Genomic DNA, 22348 nt, shown 5'->3' on the forward strand with positions numbered 1-22348 from the left:
GATTCTCTCTCATCGTTGATGTTTCTTTCTCTCTCCCTCTTCCTTCCTCTCTGAAATGAATAGCAATAAAAAACAAAAAATAATTTAAAAGAAGCTCTAGCTGATTTGGCTCAAATGGACAGAGAGTCACCCTGCAGACTGTAGGGTTCCAGGTTCGTTTCCAGTTAAAGGCTTGGGTTATGGCCTTGATCCTCAGTAGGGAGCATGCAGAAGGCAGCCGATCAATGATTCTCTTTCATGATTGATATTTCTGTCTCTTCTCCCTTCCTCTTTCTGAAACCAATAGAAAAATATATTTTTAAATATTTTAAAATTCACCTTTGGAAGCATTCAGAAATGACTGATATTTGGTATTCTTTTTGCAGCCTATGCTGTTGGCATGATAATTACCTTTGTTGTTCTGGTGCTTATGAAAAAGGGGCAGCCTGCTCTCCTCTATTTAGTACCATGCACACTTATTACTGCCTCAATTGTTGCTTGGAGACGTAAAGAAATGAAAAAGTTCTGGAAAGGAAACAGCTATCAGGTATGTGCTTGTATCTTAGATGCCAAGTTATCTTATGAACTAATTCAGTGACTAACTTTGGCTGGAACTGCCTATATATATATCTAAGCTCTGATGTGCCAAATATTTATCTTGGATCTCTTAGGATGTCCTTTAAGTTTTTTCCACTACTGCCCCTTCCTGTCCACCTGCTGCATCATCAGTTTTCATCACCACTGCAATCTGATGCCAAAATCCTGGTGACTCAGGAAGGAGTGGGAGGGCATCAGGCAAAAGCAAAACACATTTCGACATGTTTTCAGAATGCACACTAAAGTAGACTTCATGGAATATAAAACTATGTTTAACTACTGGATTTGGAGACTGACATTACCTATTTAGAGTGAGGGTTCTAAGGTTTTGCAGTTAAAAAGTATACCCTGGTCCTGCCCAGTGTGGCTCGGTTGGAGCATCATCCCATATAACAAAAGGTTGCAAGTTTGATCCCAGGTTGGTCATGTACAGAAGGCAAGTGATTGATGTTTCTCTCTCTGTTTCCTCCCCCCCACCCCCAAAAAAAAGTCATTAAAAAAACACACATATTCTCGGGTGAGGATTAAAAAAAAAGTATGCCCTCTTCAACATCTAAATGGGCCTAAATAAATTAAATAGGACACTCATTTCAGATTGACCTTTTTGTAAAATTCTAGGACACAAAAATTCTTAATACCAGACTACTGTGTTTGACTTGTACCTTCATTGAAGTTAAACTCCTTTCTCCTTTTTCTGGATGTCTTGGTATTCCACTAAAATCTGTTTGCATTGAAATGTAAGAGGGTTGGGAAACCCTAGCCATGGAGGTCAGGGTCATGGCATTGATCCCTTCACGAGTCAGTTAGTGCTGCTTTGCCCTATTACCACAAACTGCACTCCTCCACCCCTCCCCCCATGCATGTGTGTCAGTGGTCACATGAACAAAACAGAGGTACTTTGGGTGGATGACGCAATTCTATTAGTAGATAAACAGTCCAAAGTTCATATTCATCTTGTAGTTGGTCTGTAGTATCACCTTTATTTAACAAGAGGTGATTAACATATTAAGTTAGACCAATTGGAAAAGCACTGGTCTGGAATACTTTTTTGATAATTTTGTAATTTCTCTGAAATTTAGATAAAAGTAACAACACCTGCCTTAGCTACCTCACAATGCCATTGTCTCAAAATGTAGTATTTATACACATAGAAGAATTAATTTATAGTCGCAAGATCTGTGACTAAACTAGTAAGATAGCTTGCAACTTTTCCATTAAGAGGACACAGAATTTTTACTTTTTTACAGATTAAAAAAAAATAAAGTATATCCTACAACACAGATTCTACTGCTAGACTAGCCTTTGAAAGCCACAACCCAATAAATGCTGTTCATCCTCATTTTTGAAAAATAAATTTTTATTGATTTCAGAGAGGAAGGGAGAGGAGAAGAGGAGAGAGGGAGAAATATTGATAAGTGGGAATCATTGATTGGTTGCCTCCTACAAATCCCTTACTGGGAATCGAGCCTGTGACCCAGGGTTGTACCTTGACTGGGAATCAAACCATGACCTCATTGTTCATATGTCAGTGCTCAACCACTGAGTCACACCAGCCAGGCTCTTCATCATCATTTAAAAAAAATAATTTTATATTTTTTCATTTAGTAAATATTCATTGAGCAGTTCTGTGACTCAGGTACTATTTTAGCTGGTGATAAAATATGAACAAGTTAGAAACAGGTCTAGTCTCATGGCCTCTTAGAAGTGAGAGTGCTGTGGGGGATACAGATGGAGTCACTAATGATACAGGGTGATAATTGTACTACTTATGGTAGGTGCCATGAAAGCTAGCAAGGGATACCCAGTGCTTATAAGTTCATGAGCGAGTCAAAGGTGATTTAGGGAAGGCTTTAAAGAATGTTAAATTTGCCCGGGCAGTGTTGTTCAGTGGTTGGGTGTTGACCTATGAACCAAGAGGTCACTGTTCGATTCCCAGTCAGGGCACATGCCCATGTTGGGGATTGAACCCTCAGTAGGGGGCATGCAGGAGGCATCTGATGAATGATTCTCTCCCATCATTGATATTTCTGATTCTTCCCTTTCTCTTCCTCTTTCTGAAATGAATAAAAATATATTTATTTATTTATTTATTTATTTATTTATTTATTTATTATTTTTTTTTTTTAATTTTTAACTCTATGTTGAGACTTTAACTGAGCCAGGTATTCCATGTTGAGGAAGCCATGTCTTTCTTCAAAGACTTGAGGGAAGCGAGTATGGCACATTCTAGGAACCAAATGTGGTTTAGGATGACTGTAATGTTGAGTAAGCATAGGGGAGCTGTAGGAAATGATAACTGGGGAAGGAGCCCTAACCCGTTTGGCTCAGTGGATAGAGCATCGATTTGCGGACTCAAGGGTCCCAGGTTCAATTCTTGGTTGTGGGCCCATACCCAGTGGGGAGTGTGCAGGAGGCAGATGATGGATGTTTCTCTCATATCTATGTTTCTACTCTTTATCCCTCTCCTTTCCGCTCTGTAAAAAATCAATAAAACATATTTTTTAAAAACACACAAAAAACGGGAAGGAAACAAGGGTAGGAACCTGTAGGATCTTATAGACCATATTAAAGCATTTGAATACTATGCTAAGAACATTGGGAACCATTTAAGGGTTTTAAGAAATTTAGAATGTTGCTCAGTAGTTAGTGTCAGCCTGCGCACCAAAGGGGCTTGAGTTCAATTCCTAGTGCCAGCTATTACAATGAGAATCACTAGTAGCCAGAATTAGGAAGGCAGAGCGATTGAGAGAGATGAACAAAGTCAAGAGAAATTAAGCGGCAAGATTAAAGGGGTGTAATGCAATTTATAGAAGTGAGCAAAGTCAAGAGAAATAAAGTCATAATTAATGAGGTGTGGTAATAGATTCAATGGAGGGGGAGGAGAAGGAAGTAAAGTCCAAAGTTTCTAGCTTAAGTAACTGAGTGGGTGGATGGTGATATCATTCACTGAGATAAAGAACTGGCAGCAAATTTGAGGAACAAGATGATAAATTCAGTGTTAGACAAGTTAAATGTTGAATATGAATTCAATTTTGAACATTTCAAAATATCTTTAGGACCAGGAAGAAATACTAGGCAGTTGAATAAATGTCCCTTGATGTGCAAAAGACAGGTCAAAGTAGAGATAGAAATTTGGGAGTGTCATCAACATACTTAAGTGAGTGAGAGCATAAAGGGAGAGAAAAGACTCAGGAAGAATTGTGAGCAAGAGGTTTCTAACTCTTAGGGCACCTATCTGATTAACTGATTGTGATAGACAACATGGGGAATTTTGTTTAGGGTTAGCATTAAAACTTAGGTTAGACATTAAATTTGGGATTGTTGGTGAGAGCACATATGATATCTTACAGAAGTAAATGTATTTCTTGTTATTTGCATTCTATTCTTATTTCTAAAATTGTCCCTTCTCTTTGATACAGATGGGGCAAAAATAGTTTTATAGTTGTTGGTATATGAAACAGTTTATTCTTGTATTATTATTAATTGCTAGTATTGTATTTTCTAGATGAACAACTGTAAACCTAATTTTGCCCCACCCTGTACAGATTTTGAAGTAGTTTATTATAAAAATAGTGCTTATTACAGAAAAGTTTGAAAATGTAGGAAAAGACAAGAAAATGAAGTCCACCAATAATCCCACCAACCTAGAGATAGCCACTCCTAAGATGTAGGTGTGTGTTTTTTACGCCTTCCTAGATAAATGGATAGGTGAATGGATGATCCCATATTCTAAATAGTTTTCTATCTTATTTCTCCACTGCATGTTAGTTATTTCATTTTAAATTTCTTGCAAAAATCATTTTAATGGCTATGTTGTGTTATCTCATAAGCATGTACTGTACATTATTTTACCATTTCCTTTGACCCAGTAACTTCTCTTCAGCACATTGTCAAGAAAATAAAAACTCAGGTAAAATTGATATGAAAAGATGTTCATTAGAGTACTCCTGGTCATCTTTGTTCTATTATAATAAAGTCTAGGTTAATGTTATTGGCAGGTAATGAACTAATATTTTTATATAGATTCCAGCCCTGTTTTTACTTTTGATTATTTTTTGTGTGTTTTAGTTACAAAGTAATGCATGTTTGCATTTTTAAATTCCACTTTATTTTTAAATGTTTTTGTTTTTATTGATTTTAGAGAGAGGAAGGGGTAGGGGGAGAGAGAGAAACATCAAACATCGGCGGGTTTTCTCCTGTATCCTGTATGCACACACCTTGACCAGAGACTGAACCTGCAACCTGGGCAAGTACCTTGACCAGGAATCGAACTGGCAACAATTTGGTACACAGGATGACGCTCCACCCACAGCCACACCAGCCGGGCGATGTTTGATTTTTTTTTTTTTTAATATATTTTATTTATTTTTTTACAGAGAGGAAGAGAGAGGGATAGAGAGTTAGAAACATCAATGGGAGAGAATCATCGATCAGCTGCCTCTTGCACACCCTCCACTGGGGATGTGCCCGCAACCAAGGTACATGCCCTTGACCGGAATCGAACCTGGGACCTTTCAGTCCGCAGGTCGAAGCTCTATTCACTGAGCCAAACCGGTTTCGGCCCTATGTTTGCATTTTTTAAAGGCAATACGATCGTGTCTGAAGTAAACATAGAAGGCCCTTTTCTAGCTCTTTTATCTCCACACCCACCCTCTGGGGGCAGATACTTTGAACAGATTATGTGGAGCTTCCAGATCTTTTTATGCCAACACATAGTATAAAGAGTTGAATGTTTAGAGATGTGATATACATATATGTAATAACATTGTGTCCCTTTGGAAATATTCTACAGCTTACTTTTTCTCAGGTTTATTGTAGTACCTCTCCTCCCTTCTCCATGATATTTATTGAAGGGAAAGGGGATGATGGTAGGTAAGGAAGGAATTCAACCAACAAATGCATTATATTTCCTTTAAACAGATGCTCTGCCATGGACCATCTGAGTTTCACTCTTAAAAATTATGATCTTGAAAAAAATTATGCTTCTGCTTCACAGCAGCTACATATAAAGGGAAAGAGAGATCATGCAGCTGGACACAAAGCAATAGTAAACGGCCCCAAAGGGCAGACTCCAGGGCTTTGACCATATTTAGTAGCTAAATAAGACAATTAATTGTAGGAAAATCCATTTGAAAGTGTCTGAAAAGATAGAACAACTTTGGTTATAACACTTCTCACTTTTATAGTGTGGTGTCATGATTTTATTAGGTAAAGACATTCAGAATATAAAATAATGTAATAAAAAAGTGTGGAGTCTGCTGCCAGACTGACTGCATTGTAACTCTGATTTTGTTCATTATCAGCCATGTGACCTTAGGCCAGTTACTTAGCTTCTTAGTGCCTCATTTTCCTCTAGTGTAAAATGGAATAATCGTCATCCTATTTAAGAGGATTATTGTAATATATTATATGTAAAATGCTTAGTGTAATGCCTGGCACAGCATAAGCATGACAAATGTATTTGCTATTATTATTTGAGAGAATTGATTTTTTTGTGGTTGTTTTGGTTCATTTGTTGGTTTGGCTGTAATTTTTTAGTTCAGTTACTAGATTTACATTTTCCTGGTTTGGGTATTAAAACGTTGGGTCTTTGTTAAATCTGGTTCCTTTAACTTATTTGTAAAAGAATTTGATAGCCATCACAGTCTCAGAGGGGGGGGAAAAACACCTGTCAAATGCTGTCATTTTCCTATTGTGCACAGATTTTTTAAAATATGAAGAATGAAATTTGCTGAAATTTTAATCAAGCAAGCTGGTTGTAGGATATTATAAATTGCTGCCAGGAGAAAATCTTGTTTTTCTAGAAAACTAGCATTTTTGAAACTTATAAAATGTAATGCCTTCACAAAATTATTCCCTGGTTAAGGTTTTTGAAAAAAGAAAATCTCTCATAGTTTTTGTCTAACCTTTAAAGTTAAAATTAATTAAGCTTGAATGTTGTCATTTGTGGTATAGTATAGGTTACATACAGACAGTATATTACAGGCTTTGGCATCAGTTCTGGCAAATTACTCAATCTCTTAAAACTGTCTCCTCATCTGAAAAATGAGGTTGGATCTATAGGCAGGCAAGAGAATGTGTGATCCATGGTGGTGAGTTGGCCCAAGATTTGGTGAGACAGCTGGTTGTTGAAATCAGGTAAGATTAGGCTGGTTGCTGAAATCAGTTGAAGTAGGCAGGGAAACTCGATAAGCCTGATAAAATAGGGACAGGACTAGTATGGACCCAGTGTAAGACAGGCCTGAGGGCCAGTGCTAAAGACCATCCTCAGGCAGTTTCTGACTCATCTCTTAGGCTAACAGTATCATAATACTCCCTTCCCTCCTCTTCTCCTACTTTCATTGTTATTATAGCATTGCCAGTCTGTTTCCAGAATATTCCTGTGTAACTCCCAAATCAAAATCTCCTTTCTCCAACCATATAGCTAAGGGTTCCCCAATTGAAATTAAGTCACTTTTCCTCGTATTTTTTTAATTGTTCTTTAAATACTTACAACATCAGGCCTTGTAGTGTCGATAGTTTTGTTTGCCTCCCTCATTACATATTAGCTCCTAGGTGTTAAGAGCCCACTATGCTGACAACAGTGTTTTATACACTGTACGTTTTCAGTTAGTGTTATTGAAAGTCTTCATGCAAACAGCTGTAATGATCAGTCTTTAATTCAATGACCTTTACTCATTTCTGTGTGTGTGTGTGTGTGTGTACAAGCTTCCTGATTGTATGTTAGCAGACCTCATAAAATTACCAAAATTGTTATAAGGTATTATAATAGTGAATCACTTTTAAAAACATTAAACTAGACTTAAATGCCTACAATCTTTATATATAATCATTTTTTTGCAAGTGAAGTTTACTTTTATTGAATTTATTGGGGTGACACTGGTTAACAAAATTATACAGGTTTCAGGTTCACAATTCTATAACACATCATCTGTACACTGTATTGTGTGTTCACCAGCCTAAGTTAAGTCTCATCCACCATTTTTATGTCCTCTATCAACTCTTCCAGCACCCTCCGCAAATGCCAAAAGTTTTTGCTACTGTTTTGAAATAATCAAATATAAAACATGTAATATAAAATAAAGTCGGATTCAAAAGTGATGGCATGTTAGTTTATGCTGTTAATCATTTGGTTCATTCTAATGCCTGATGTTAGAGTGTAGTACAAGTGGGGAAAGCAGGACTTTCCACTGGAGACTTCCAATGTCATGGGTATCCTGGTAGCCTTTTATGTTGTTTTCAAAGGGCAAAGCATGCCTCATTGTTGCTGAAACTTAAGAGATTTCATTGAAATAATTTAGTATTTATTTTGGAGTCTCTCAGCCCTTTCCATGAGTTTTTCTGATCAAAAGAAGTAATACTTCTGCCCTGGACAGTGTGGCTCAGTTGATTTGGTGTGTCATTCTGTACACCAAAGGGTCACCAGTTCAGTTCCCCATCAGGGCACATGTCCAGGTTGTAGACTTGATGCTGGGTAGGGGTTTATGCAGGAGTCAGCCAATTCTTGAGATGTTTCTCACATCAATGCTTCTCTCTCTCTCTCTCTCTCTCTCTCTCTCTCTCTCTCTCTCTCTCTCCCCCTCTCTCTTCCTCTCCTCCTCTCCCCCTCTCTTCCTCCCTCCCTCCTTGTCCCTTCCTTGCTCTCTAAGATCAATTTAAAAAGTAACATTTCTATAGGATATCACTAAAATAATACTAATTTGGAAATCGTAATTGTATTCTCTGTAGCTCAAAAATATTTATCACTATTTTCTATCAACTTTTTTTCTAGAATACATCAAGAGTACAGTATTTGGTTTCATATATTTAGTTTTACTCAAAGTCCAAGATCTAACTAGTGTAAATAAAGGTTCCTTTCTCTTGAGTGGCATTCTTTGGCACATAAAACAATTAAGAGAAATCATTTTAGGGGATTTTTGTTTATTTCTATTCTTAGATCATTGCAGTTAGATATTTTTCTTTTTGTGTTAATCCTCACCTGAGGATATGTTTTCTGTTGATCTTTAGAGAGAGTGGGAAGGAGGGATGGAGGGGGAAAGAAACATCAATATGAAAGAGACACTTCGATTGGTTGCCTCCCACATGAGCCATGACTGCCAGGGATGGAAACTGTAACCCAGCTGACTGGAAATCCCACCCTGAGACCCTTCGGTGTATGGGCCAACACTCTTAACTGCTGACCACACGGGGCAGGGCTGGAGTTTAGAATTCTGCAGCCACCTCCACTGGGCAATTTTACTCTGGGTGGGAAGTAAGTTTTCTGTATGCTGATAATCAGTAAACAGTGGGATTGTCTCTGTTAAATATTACTAGTGCTTCTAATTCTTTTTAGAAGCAACAAGCTGTGACTGACAAGTGAGAGTAGAGATAGTAGAACAACTTCGCTTTAGTGTCAACAACTCTCCGGTTACCCCGCTTTAATGAGTGTTTTATTAGACTGTTTCTGGAGCCTGGATCAACTATAAATAAGCTGAGCTAGCCCGGCCAGCGTGGCTCAGTGGTTGAGCATTGGCTTACAAATCAGGAGGTGACGGTTCAATTGGTTCAATTCCCAGTCGGCTTGTGCCCGAGCTGCTGGCTGTATCCCCAGTAGAGGTGGGCGTGCAGGAGGCAGCTGATCGATGATTCTCTCATCACTGATGTTTCTGTCTCTCCCTCCTCTCTGAAATCAATAAAAATGCATTTTTTAATTAATAAGCAGGGCTATTAGTAAATGATGTTTCTATATTATTTGTTTTATATATGTATATAGAGAGTTTTAAAAAAATTTATCTTTATTGTTGAACGTATTACAGGTGTCTCCCTTTTTCCCCCAGTGACCCCCTCCACCTGGCACCCACCCCTCCCAAGTGTTCATTACACCATTGTCTGTGTCCATGCATTTAAATTTCCCCGTTAATCTCTCCCCACTCTCCTATCCCCACCCTCTGCCTTCCCTCAGATTCATCAGTCTGTTCCATGCTTCTGTCTCTGGATCTGTTTTGTCGGACGGTTTAATTTTTTCATTAGATTCTACATATAAGTGAGATCATGTGATATTTATATGACTCTGGTTGGTGTATTTAGCTTAGCATAATATTTTTCTTATTGATAAGTCATTAAAGAAAAGTAAATACAGAATAGAGATATTTATTTCCGAATAAATTGATTTTTGAAAGTGTTTTTTAAAAAGTAATGTATTTCTATACTTAGAGATTAAAGTGCCAATTAGGAAAAAAGAAGCATGTTATAACTTAGGTATGTAGGCTATTATTTCATTAGGTTACATTTGCCAGAGTAAATAGGTCTTGGGGTTTCAGCCCATCCTACTGAGGCCGCTTCCTTTCTCTTTCCCCACCACAGCCCCAGTGTCTTCCACCCAGAGCTTCCACATTTTTAGAAAGAAGAGGGGCTAAATATATCTTTCATGCCTCTCCTTCCTCTCCTTCATTTAAATTATTACTAAAATCAACTTTTCTACAACTTCATCTTATGTTTCATGTAGTGAAATGCTTTTAATAAATATGCTACCTGTTTTGATTTGGCTTTCCCCCCCCCCCCCTCGAAGAGCTGCAAACATGTAACCACTTTCATCTGGGCGTTATGTTTGGCAAATAGGGGACCTCAAAACTGATAGTTTGAGGACTTGAGAAGGCTCCGAGAGTATCAGCAGGTGTGGGCTGTATAAGCTATCTCCTTTACTTGAGATAGTTGTCAGTTAAATGCCTTAGGTCCGGCTTATTCTTGCCTGGCAAGTCCTGAGACCCCATTTGGGAATGATTCCTCTCTCTACCTCCTCTTGCAAAAAACACTAAAACTTTTGGGATCAGTTTACAAAAACAGGAACACTATCTTGCTGGTATTTTCTTCTATTTCTTGATAAAAGAGAAAGCAAAAAAGTATATCCCAATACTGAAATGTAATCATTTACCTAAAAATCTTTGACAATATTTACAAAGACAATTTTCCATATTAAAGTAATTTTATCTGAAGAGCAGAGTAAAAACACACACACAAAAATTTAAACAATTTAAACACTTTGTTCCTTTTTTAAATATATATTTTATTGATTTTTTTACAGAGAGGAAGAGAGAGGGATAGAGAGTTGGAGACATTGGTGAGAGAGAACCATCGACCAGCTGCCTCCTGCACTCCCCCTACTGAGGATATGCCCACAACCAAGGTATGTGCCCTTGACCGTAATCAAACCTGGGACCCTTCAGTCCACAGGCTGACACTATCCACTGAGCCAGACCAGTCTCAGCCAACACTTTGTTTCTTCATTCCCAAATATAGAAAGATTTCCATGGGAATATAGGCAGAGCTGAAGTGATCATTTGAGAAAGTTTAACTGATAATTCCTCTAAAATCAGTCTATAGCAAATGTATTCTTGATTTTGTTTTCTAGTATCATTTGGCCTTTTAGTACCTTCAAGTTATTTATTAGTAGAAACTTTTGTCATACAAAATTTCACATATCATTTTTAAGAATACTATAAATATATTTGTTTTTAGAGAGAAAGAGAGATAAACATTGTTGTGAGAGTGGAACTTTGATCATTGACCGATTACCTCCTGCTCAGCCCCTCTGGGGATCAAGTCCACAACCTGGGCATGTGCCCAGACCTATCCTACTGGCACCCTTTTGGTGCATGGGTCCAACCAACTGAGCCACATTGGCCAGGGCTCACATATCATTTTTAAATTATCTTAAGGTCAATTCAAGGTGTCATCCAGGTTACATTGTCCCAAACCAGCAGGTAGTCTCACAGTGAGTTGTGGGGTCACTTGTAGTTTTTGTTTGTTTGTTTGTTTGTTTGTTTGTTTTTAATATAATTAATTGATTTTTTACAGAGAGAAAGAGAGAGGGACAGAGAGTTAGAAACATCGATGAGAGAGAACCATCAACCAGCTGCCTCTTGAACACCTCCCACTGGGGATATGCCCGCAACCAAGGTACATGCCTTTGACTGGAATTGAACCTGAGACCTTTCAGTCCACAGGCTGACACTTTATCCACTGAGCCAAACCGGTTTCGGCGGCCACTTGTAGTTTTGCCAGTTCTAGGAGTGGGCACCGCCTGCACTAGTGTCCTGGAACAGCATCAGGAATATCTTCCTTTTGTAGTGGAGCTCCTACTGCCATGTAGAGCATTATCCACATAAGGAAATGGAAATAGTGGAAGATCCCGCAAAAGCATTTATCACATTGGCCCTGAGTCCAATGGTTAGGCTTTTGGAAGGAGGGTTCATTGTCACTTTGATCATATCTTAGGAGCCTGGATGTTGAACCAGTACATTGCTCCAAGAGGAGTACTCAGTTCCATAGAGCATTCTGAGTCATTTTTAAAAATTGGGAATCCACCCTGCCGGCGTGGCTCAGTTGGCTAGAGTGTCATCCTGTACACCAGAAGGTGTCAGTTTCCATACTCAGTCAGGACACACACCCAGGTTTTGGGTTCGGTGGCAATCGCACGATATTTCTCTCTCTAGCACTATCTGTAGCTCTCCTTCTTCTAAAAGAAATCAATTAAAAATAAAGAGGAAAATCTTTCTTTAAAAAAAAAAATTGAGAATCCTTTTGCCAAATTGGTCAATATTGAGTACAAGTTGAAAATTTGTATTTTCTCACATCTTTATGCCTAGATGATGGACCAGCCGGACTATGCAACAAGTGAAGAAACCCCTGTGGCTGCTGGTGAACAGATTATCCAACAGTAATATCCTGTGGACCTGCTGTAATGTTTCAACTGATTTTCTGCAAAAAGAGTTTTGCTTTTAGAATTGACAATCTAAAAGAATCTTCAATGACATGCTCGCAAATATACATTTTTAAGAGCTAGTACTGTCAACTATGTCATACGTGATTAAAATACATTTGCTTTTAACTATATTAAAGTTGTGCCTTCACATTAAATATAAGGATATGGTCTGTATAACTTTCAAAATGTAATATATACAGTATATTTTTCTAAAAAAAAAAAAAAAAAAAGGTCTTTATCCATCCCTGTATTTTCCTTACTGAAACCTATTTCTTTTCAACTCTAGTTAAAAGTATTTCTGCCCAAGTGAATTTCTGAACAGATTTTACAGAAAAAAATTATGAAAAATTTGTGCTCTGTAGAAATTTGATTAAGATCATGCAAGAAGGAAGTTCCATAATGAAATTCCAGAAACTGCAGAAGTTAAAAAAAATATAATCTTGGAGTATGTTTATAGCATACATTTTTGTTTTATTTAAATTCATTCCTTTTTTAATCTTGAGAACCTGAATTGCTTCAAATTGCTGTTTTATGTTAGAATATTTTTCTCACTATAGGGAAACCTAATATATAGAACTAGACATTAAAATGATACAAAAATGGCATCCACAGTTTTCAGTGGTTTGCTATTTCCTTGAAGGTAAAGCTTAAATTTCTATAGTAATTCAGTTTCACTGTGGTATTTCTGATCTCTGAAGTTTGGGCCTGTTGATGTTCAGGCTTAGTGTAAAATCCCTAACAATCCCCTCTCCCACCCCTGCTCCCACCCCCCACTATCTTAATTCCTTCTCCTTTCTCCAAAGGAAACCACCGCTAACCTTTTATATTTTGGTGGAGGATGGTATACTAATTTACCAGGTGTGCTTCCGAAGAAAGAGAGACAAAAGAGAGGAGACTGGGTGTCAGGGTCATTTTAATTTTACATGACAGAAGTGTGAGTAAATTGTCTTGGTGCCAGACATTGATGTCTCAGTTTTCTCATCTGCAAAATGAGTAGGTTAAACTAGCGATTTTCAACTTTTTCATCTCATGGCAAACATAAACTAATAACTAAAATTCTGCAGCACACCAAAAATATAATTTGCCATTCTGACAAAAAAAAAATAGGTATAATTTTGATTCATCCACGCCGGACAGCTGTTGTGTCGGCTGTTTTCACTTATCTATTTGACAATCTAAGGGGAGAGAGGTCTGTGCCCCTGACTAAATAGTCAATATCTGTTGTGACGATTCTTGCAGCACACCGGGTGCAGCACACTGGTTGAAAATTGCTGGGTTAGACCAATGAACCACTCCAGAACCTTATAACTTTGGGGTGGGGGGGGGGGTGCGGGTAATGCAAAAAACCTCTCATTCTTTGCTTGTGACCTTGAACATTCTCCTGGAAGTCAGAGGTCAAATTGTCTTTCCTTTTTTTTCTTTTTCCTAAGAAATTTCCAAATAAGTAATTCCAAAGGCAGTGGAATTTTACATTCTCTAGAAATAATATACAAGATATGTTAGCCACTCTATGCTCTTTCATTCTAAAGCCAGTTCAGCTGGTTAAAATTTAAATCTAATGCCTTTTTAAATGAATGAGAGCTTTGGTATTAGACCTAAATTTAGCATTTGAGGGAATTAGATGCTTTTGTTTGTTCCTTTTGCTTAGTAAGTAGCAGATAGAGAAGCTCCCTTGACAGCCCTCTGTCCACCTAATACAATTACAGATTCTTCGGTAAATGACAAGTATCTGACCAGTAAGGGTTATTCTTCATTCTGTCTCCATAATATCAAGTTTGAATTTTTTCCAAAGAATCTAATTTATTTGGCAAATACTGATAGAACACATGAAATGTCATAAGATCCAACTATATTTTCATTTTTAATATCAATAAAATGTTTGCCGAAATACATCTTTTTTAGTAAAATTATCTGCATTCTCATCCCAGCTTTTTGATATTCAAAAGCCTCAACCTCAGCCACATTTTATGAAGAATGTTAAGGAAAATTTAAATCTGTAAATATGAAATTTTAGTTCTTTGATACACATTCTATTGTATCCAACCATTAACTACCAAGGAGGTAAAATTTCCTTTCTAGTTTGCTATTAAAAAAGAAATAGAGAAATTCCTTAAGTTTCTCCATCTTCAGTGTCATCTTTACATTATATTTAAATAATTCTTCTAACAACCCCACTGAATATATTTAGAGAAATTGCAACCAAGTACAAAAATATTTTATGAGTCAAAGTAAACAAAGAGTAGGGGAGATGACAATTTGTCTTTAAAGGCTCTATTACTTCTTCCTCTCTTGCCTTCCCATCACCAGTAACTTTAAGGAGAAGATAAATTGGTTTTTTAACTAAATATGTCTTAAAAAACAGTACTATATCCTATATTATTACTGAAAAAATTGTTACTTCTTAGATATTTTCTATGAACATTTTTGCAACTTATCAAACATAAATCACTAAATATCTCAAATTGTAGAGTTTTCACTTCAGTTTACTTCAGCAAAGATAATTCGGTTTGTGAGGAAAACCTTGCTATTCTAATACATTATATTTCATCTTGTATTTTCTTTTTAGATGAGCAATACTTTATTAGTAAAATCCACAATTTCTTTTTTAGAAAGAAGAAAATATTAACCCATCTGAAGTTGGCATTCATAGATTTTAGTTAAATGTCCATAGAGATTTTGTCAAAATGATACATTTATGTTCAATACAAATGAGCTTTCTAGTTTTCTTTTGCTCTTTCAATTTTTTTCCTTAGATATAAGCAGACATTTTTCCATTTGACTAAAAAAGTATTTAATTTATTTAAGCTTGATCTCTAAAATTTTAGCCTGATCTCAACCAATGAGATTTCAAAAATATAGGAATTGCATTTCAAACTGGTGCAATGTACTAGTTTGAAAGGCTTTATATTTTTCTATTAACAAGGAAAAGAGTTGAATTTACTCAAGAAGATGTCAAATAATAAATTCTGCAGTTTAAAATTTTTAATTTCAGTGATCGTTTTACCTCAGAGGCTAATTCTAAACAGATTGGGGCAAGAAGTGTAAATAAAGTCAAAATACTGAATATAAATGACTTTATGCTTTCTGGAAGAAAGATACTCTGTAAATTCAAAAGATCTGAATCAAATTACTCAGCTTTTTGGAATTTGAAAGAAATTGTGTAATACTCATGATTTGGATTACTGAATTTTCAGAGTAAACAAAATGAGATTGATAGAATAATATTCAGGCCATATTATAGTGAAGGCCACATATGTGAACTTGTTTAATGTTTCTATACTTAGGAACAGCCTTTGTATCTATGAAAATGATCATGGGGGAAAATGATTTCTTAAAACTAAAATTTTAGAATAGTCCTGTAATAATGGCAAATAAGTAGCAACTGAAAGAAAAAAATGTAGAATGCTTAATGTTATGTGTTTCTTTAATTGGGCGTAAAGTATTGTAAACGTTTTTTGGAATATGGATTTTTTAAAAATATCCAAAGTTTATCTGGTAAGTTTGCAGAACTTTCCAGTAGAACAACTCAATGTAAATTTTGTAGTTGTTGCCTATTTTATACCTTCTGTTGTATTTTGTTTAAATGAGAACCTTTTTAAAAATACATGATTGAAGTTTTACTTCTTAGATTATTGGTTTTAGTGTGGAATCCTTTTTTTTAAACACTTTGATATGGAGGTTAGTGTAAATTAATACTTTATAACACTATTAGGCTTTATTTTTTTATGGAACATGATTTAAAATTTTTGAAGTGTTAATTTAGCAATGTTTTAAAATTCTTCATTATGTGCCAATACTGACAAGGAAACTTTTTTTATTGTATTGAATTCACTATGCCATACAATAAATTCTATTTTAAAATAAAATTTGAATTTGTTTATTTTGAATGGTGAAAAATAATTGAAAAATGAACTAGATCACGTTCACATAATATACAAATGGTAATAATCACATATAAAATTGTGTGGTTATTTAAGTCTGACAAATTATCCATAAAACCTTGATTTCATAAGTGTCATACTGGAAATTTATTTTGATACATAATAGCCATTAATAAATATTTACTGAATTCATTATAGACTTTTTTTAACTGAGGAATGATCGTACTTGTGATAAATATTCATGACATTTTTAGCTTTGCTAAAATTGTTCCCACAAATTACTAAGATCCTACTGCCATCCTAATATTTTGACTCAGATGTGATTAGCCCAGATAAGTTTCTGTAAAGTTTGGCTTGATCACATATTGTGGAAGCCCTGCTTCAGAGAAACCTTGTTTCACCCCACAGCTCCACATATCTGGAAAGATGCATACAAAACTGGGAAGAGCTGAAACTGGTTTGGCTCAGTGGATAGAGTGTCGACTTGCAGACTAAAAGGTCCCAGGTTCGAGTGGCCAGGCCCGGAGCAGCCGGGTCTGGTGCGGCCAGGCCCAGAGCAGCGGTTGCCAGGCTGGGAGCGGCCAGGCCCGGAGCAGCTGGGTCTGGTACGGCCAGGCCCGGAGCAGCAGCTGCCAGGCTGGGAGCGGCCAGGCCCGGAGCAGCCGGGTCGGGTGCGGCTAGGCCCGGAGCAGCAGCAGCCAAGTCCAGACCAACTAGGTCGGGAGCTGCAGTGACCAGACCTGGAGCATCTGGTTGTGGAACGAACCAGAGCAACAGAGGCCAGCCAAACCCAGAGCAGCCAAGCCCGGAACAGCTCACTCCTTGCCTGCCCCTGCCCCACGGCTGCCTCTCAGACATGGCTGGAAACTTTTGCGGGAACTTGAGGGTCTGCTGAATCAAGTGATGAAGGCTTAGATCTGGATGTGTTGAGTTAGTATAGCGCTGGGGTGTTGATCTGTGAGTGCCTTGGGTGGGGCCTGGATGAGGCTGGTTGACCTATTTGGAAATGTCTTTTGTGTGAAGTGTATCTTTGGGCATGTGGAGGTATTATTGATATGAGAAAATGCTAAGTAACTGATTTACTATCTGAAAAGGGATTTACTATCGGGGAAAGGGAGGGAGGAAGAGACTGAACAAAAACTGTGCACCTATGGATGAGGACAATGGGGGATGGGGAAGGGGCGGAGGGTGGGGTGGGAACCTGGTGGAGGGGGGAAGAAATGAGGAACCTTTGTAATAATATGAACAATAAAGATTGATTTAAAAGAAAAAAATGCCGGGACCGGTTTGGCTCAATGGATAGAGCCTCGGCTTGGGGACTGAAGGGTCCCGGGTTTGATTCCGGCCAAGGGCATGTACCTTGGTTGCGGGCATATCCCCAGTAGGGGGTGTGCAAGTGGCAGCTGATCGATGACTCTCTCTCATCAATGTTTCTATCTCTTTCCCTTCCTCTCTGTATAAAATCAATAAAAAATATGTTTAAAAAAAAAAGGTCCCAGGTTCGATTCCTATGAAGGGCATGTACCTTGATTGTGGGCTCATCCCCAGTAAGGGGTGTCCAGGAGGCAGCTGATTGATGTTTCTCTCATCGATGTTTCTAACTATCCTCTCTTCTTCTCCGTAAAAAATCAATAAAATATATTTAAAAAATAAATAAACTGGGAAGAGTGGCTGTGTCTAAAAAGAGAAGGTGCACAAAGGCCAGGGCACAGGGATAAGAGGGAACCAATTTTTCACTATATACTCGTACAGTTTACACTTTCTATAATATGCTTCAATTAAGACCCAAAATTTAAATTATAAAAATCTATTGAATTATTTACCTTATTATAGGTAATCGTACTAACAGGTACTTAAATATTAAGTTATTTCTATCATTTACTCTTCCAGTCTCCTTGAGTCATGTGGTTGGGAAAGTGTGGAGAGTCTCGGCATTCTATATACACTCCATCGAACGTCATTTTCACTGCATAACCCATGCGTGCCCTCCATTTTAACTGGTGTCCTCCAGGCCACTATTTTACTCTCCAGAGAACACACCTCCAGTTTTCTGGCACCGTCAGGGAGGGACATTTGCCCATTTACATAAAGGAGGAGATCTGTGGCTCTTCATGAATGATAGAATTAGAAATTAACCATCTTATAATCCCAAATGGAATAATTGGCTTAGGCAATGATCATCAGTATATGAAACCATTAGATGAAAGAACTGTGAGTACCTGAAATATTGATAAATCTTAGGGTTACTAAGACTGAGACAACAGTCATTGGAGGCCTTTCAACATATTGCAGTTGAAGCACAAAGCACCGTGAGGTGTTTTTTTCCAAACCAACAACAGAAAACCCTGAATCTAATCAAATCTATATAGAACACAAACTTCTAACTATGAGAAATAGGGAAAATGAAAGAACAAGTTAAATGACACTCAAAGAAGAAAACTTGCAATACAGAATATGTGACATTCTGAACCTGAATTGGTTCTTATGATAAATCAATAGCATGGAGGGTAGTGAGGAAGGAGCGCTGCTCAAACTTCTGTGACGTGACATCCAAGTCCCCGGTGTGGACATTGTTTGGAACCCAGTTCAACAAACCAACTGAACAAGACATTCGTGAACCAACTGTTGAAAAATTTGCTTACGAACCATATATAATACCAAGTAATTATTGTTTGGGTATTTTTTTTTTTTTTAATATATTTTATTGATTTTTTTTTTTTGTACAGAGAGGAAGGGAGAGAGACAGAGAGTTAGAAACATCGATGAGAGAGAGTCATCGATCAGTTGCCTCTTGCACACCCCCTACCGGGGATATGCCAGCAACCAAGGTACATGCCCTTGACCGGAATCGAACCCGGGTCCCTTCAGTCCCCAAGCCGACGCTCTATCCATTGAGCTAAACCGGTCCCGGCTGTTTGGGTATTTTTTAGATGTGATAATGGCATCATGTCCATTTTAAAAATAAGCAATGTACACTCATGTACAGCTTACCAATAAGGTATATTCTAGTAAGTTTGTTGTTAAGCCAAACGTTTTTGTAGAAATGTGAATATCATAGAGTGCACTTACACAAACTTAGATGGTACAGCAAACTACACACCTAGGCTATCTGGTATATATATCCTATTGCTCTAGACTACAAGTCTGCACAGCATGTCACTGTACAAAACAACATCAGGTTAAATCAAACACATGAGAAAATGATACAATCAAGAGACACAGTAAACATGAGAAGTGTGTTTACTTCTTACTTCTTAATGCCAGCCTAACCCAGCGTGCTGTATCACAATAAACTATTTTTTTAGAAGTAGAAAGAGTACAGTCTAAAAAAATGATAAAAAGTAGTATAGTATAGTATGATATAGTATAGTATAGTATGTACATAAATTAGCAACATAGTAGATTATTACCAGGTATTGCGTGCTGTACATAATTGTGTGTGCTATACTTTTATAGAACAGTAGATGTATTATAGGTGTAGGTGTAGGTTTGTTTACACCAGCATGACCACAAACACAATATCTTGCCCTACCACACTCTTCTGATGGCTACAATGTAATAAACTGATGGGAAATTTTCAGCTCCATTATACATATCCTAGAGGCCTCAGCCCAGACTGCACCCTCTTGCAGTCCAGGAGCCATCAATTGGACATTAGCACTGCTGCGAAGGCAGGAGAGGCTCCCGCCCCTGCCACTGTACTCGCCAGCCATGAGCCTGGCTTCTGGCACACTGTCCACCAAGAGGAAGCTCCTGCATTGAGCATCTACACCCTGGTGGTCAGTACAACCAGTCGTTCCTTCAGTTGATTTGCTTATTAGCCTTTTATTATATAGGATGCTGAAATATAGAAGAGCAAAATAACATGGTGTCTAAGATTTACTTTAAAATAATCAACTTCTGCCGAAACTGGTTTGGCTCAGGGGTGGAGCGTCGGTCTGCGGACTGAGGGGTCCCGGGTTCGATTCCAGTCAAGGGCATGTACCTTGGTTGCGGGCATATCCCCAGTGGGGGGTGTGTAGGAGGCAGCTGGTCAATGTTTCTCTCTCATTGATGTTTCTAGCTCTCTATCCCTCTCACTTCCTCTCTGTAAAAAATCAATAAAATATATTTTTTAAAAATAAAAAATAAAAATAAAAATAAAATAACTTCTGCTAAGAAAATAAAAAAGGAAAAAACAGGTAAAGTAAATGCAGTAAAATACTGATAATCATTAAATACAGGTGACAGGTATTTGTTTTTACTCTTGTATATGTATGAAATTTTTCATGAAATATCTTTGAAAACTGTTGTTTCATGGTATTTCACAAGGGTGCAAAATCATCATCAAAGTGTGTTCAAATCATCATCTTTCATCGGCATCGTTCCTTTTGTTTTTACTCTTATCTTCAACTATGCATTTGTAATTGTTCAGTATTTTTAAAAAATATATATTTTATTGATTTTTTTTTTTTTACAGAGAAGAAAGGAGAAGGATAGAGTTAGAAAGATCAATGAGAGAGACATCAATCAGCTGCCTCCTGCACACCCCCCACTGGGTATGTGCCTGCAACCAAGGCACATGCCTTTGACCAGAATCGAACCTGGGACCTTCCAATCAGCAGGCCGACATACTATCCACTGAGCTAAACCGGTTCCAGCATAATCGTTTAGTATTAAGCACCTATATTATATTTAAACTAGAGGCCTGGTACACAAAATTCATGCATGGGGCCCAGCCTGCACCCTCTCCAATCTGGGACCCCTCGAGGGCTGTCTGCTGCCCTCTCACAATCCAGGACTGCTGGCTCTCAACTACTTGCCTGCCTGCCTTCCTGATTGCCCCTAACCACTTCTGCCTGCCAACCTGATCACCCCCTAACCACTCCTATGCCAGCCAGATTGATGTCTAACTGCTCCCCTGACAGCCTGTTTGCCCCCAACTTCCCTTCTCTGCAGGCCTGGTCACCCCTAACTGGCCTTCCTTGCTTGCCTAATCACCCATAACTGCCCTCCCTTGCAGGCCTGGTGCCTCCCAACTGCCCTCCCCTACTGGCCATCTTGTGGTGGCCATCTTGTGTCCACATGGGGGCAGGATTTTTGACCACATAGGGGCAGCCATTTGGTGTTGGAATGATGGTCAATCTGCATATTACTTTTTTATTAGATAGGATAGAGACCTGGTGCACAGGTGGGGGCCAGCTGGTTTGCCACTGAAGGTGTCCTGGATCAGGGTGGAGGTTTCCTTGGAGTGTAGGGTTATAATTATTTTTTTATCAAGCGGAGGTCCTGATATCTAGGATTTATTTACCTTCTACAATTGAAACTTTGTAGACTGGAGTGGAGCCAAGCCTCCTACTTGATCTGTGGCTGCCGCCATTTCTGTTTGAATTTGTTTACCTTCTATAATTGAAATTTTGCAGCCTTGAGTGGAGGTTTAGGCAGGCAAGGGCAGGTGGAAAGCTTGGCTTCCTTCATTGCCTGGGAAACCCAAACCTCCCTCCTGCTCTCTGTGGCTGCAGCCATCTTGGTTGAGGTTAATTTGCTTGCCCACTCTGATTGGCTGGTGGGCATGGCTGGTGGGCATAGTGGAGGAATGGTCAATTTGCATATTACTTTTTTAATTTTTTTTCCTCATTTTTTTTTTATTAAGGTATTATATGTGTACATACCTTACCAATCCCCACCCCACCCCATGCATATTACTCTTTTATTAGATAAGACCGGTTTGGCTCAGTGGATAGAGCATCGACCTGCAGACTGAAAGGTCCCAGGTTCGATTCCGGTCAAGGGCATGTACCTTGGATGCAGGCACATCCCCAGTAAGGGGTGTGCAAGAGGCAGCTGATCAATGTTTCTCTCTCATCGAAGTTTCTAACTCTCTATCCCTCTCTCTTCCTCTCTGTAAAAAATCAATAAAATATATTTTTAAAAAAAATATAAGATGTTATTCAAAGCACATAGCCAATTAATAGCTGGTTGCTTGGTTATTTTATGTTTACATGTTTAGTTTTACTTAAAGTGTTACAATTTATACTTAATTGGCTCTTATGATCTTGAAGTTTATTAGGTTAAGATTAGCTACCTAAATATTATCCCTTTGAGATCCTCATGAAACAAGATGAAAATTTCTTAAGAATAGTGAGGTAAGTCTACACATATTCATACCTAT

General features: G+C 37.9%; 1 protein-coding gene across 3 annotated transcripts in view; it reads left to right on the top strand.

Annotated features, from left to right (window-relative positions):
• Nucleotides 1-15239, top strand: part of SPPL2A (signal peptide peptidase like 2A) — a 53127-nt gene extending 37888 nt beyond the window's left edge. For 2 of the 3 annotated variants that reach the window (XM_036442285.2, XM_036442298.2), the window contains 2 exons: nucleotides 366-526; nucleotides 12201-15239. In XM_036442285.2, the coding sequence (XP_036298178.2) occupies nucleotides 366-526; nucleotides 12201-12275 (236 nt within the window). In that variant the 3' untranslated portion in view covers nucleotides 12276-15239. Of the gene's footprint in view, nucleotides 1-365; nucleotides 527-4717; nucleotides 4907-5143; nucleotides 6232-12200 lie in introns of those variants that run through there. The other variant, XR_004988721.2, reaches the window with a different exon arrangement.
• Nucleotides 15240-22348: the final 7109 nt, after the last annotated feature.

This window comes from Pipistrellus kuhlii, unplaced genomic scaffold, assembly GCF_014108245.1.
Source record: "Pipistrellus kuhlii isolate mPipKuh1 unplaced genomic scaffold, mPipKuh1.p scaffold_m20_p_1, whole genome shotgun sequence".
NCBI lineage: Eukaryota > Metazoa > Chordata > Mammalia > Chiroptera > Vespertilionidae > Pipistrellus > Pipistrellus kuhlii.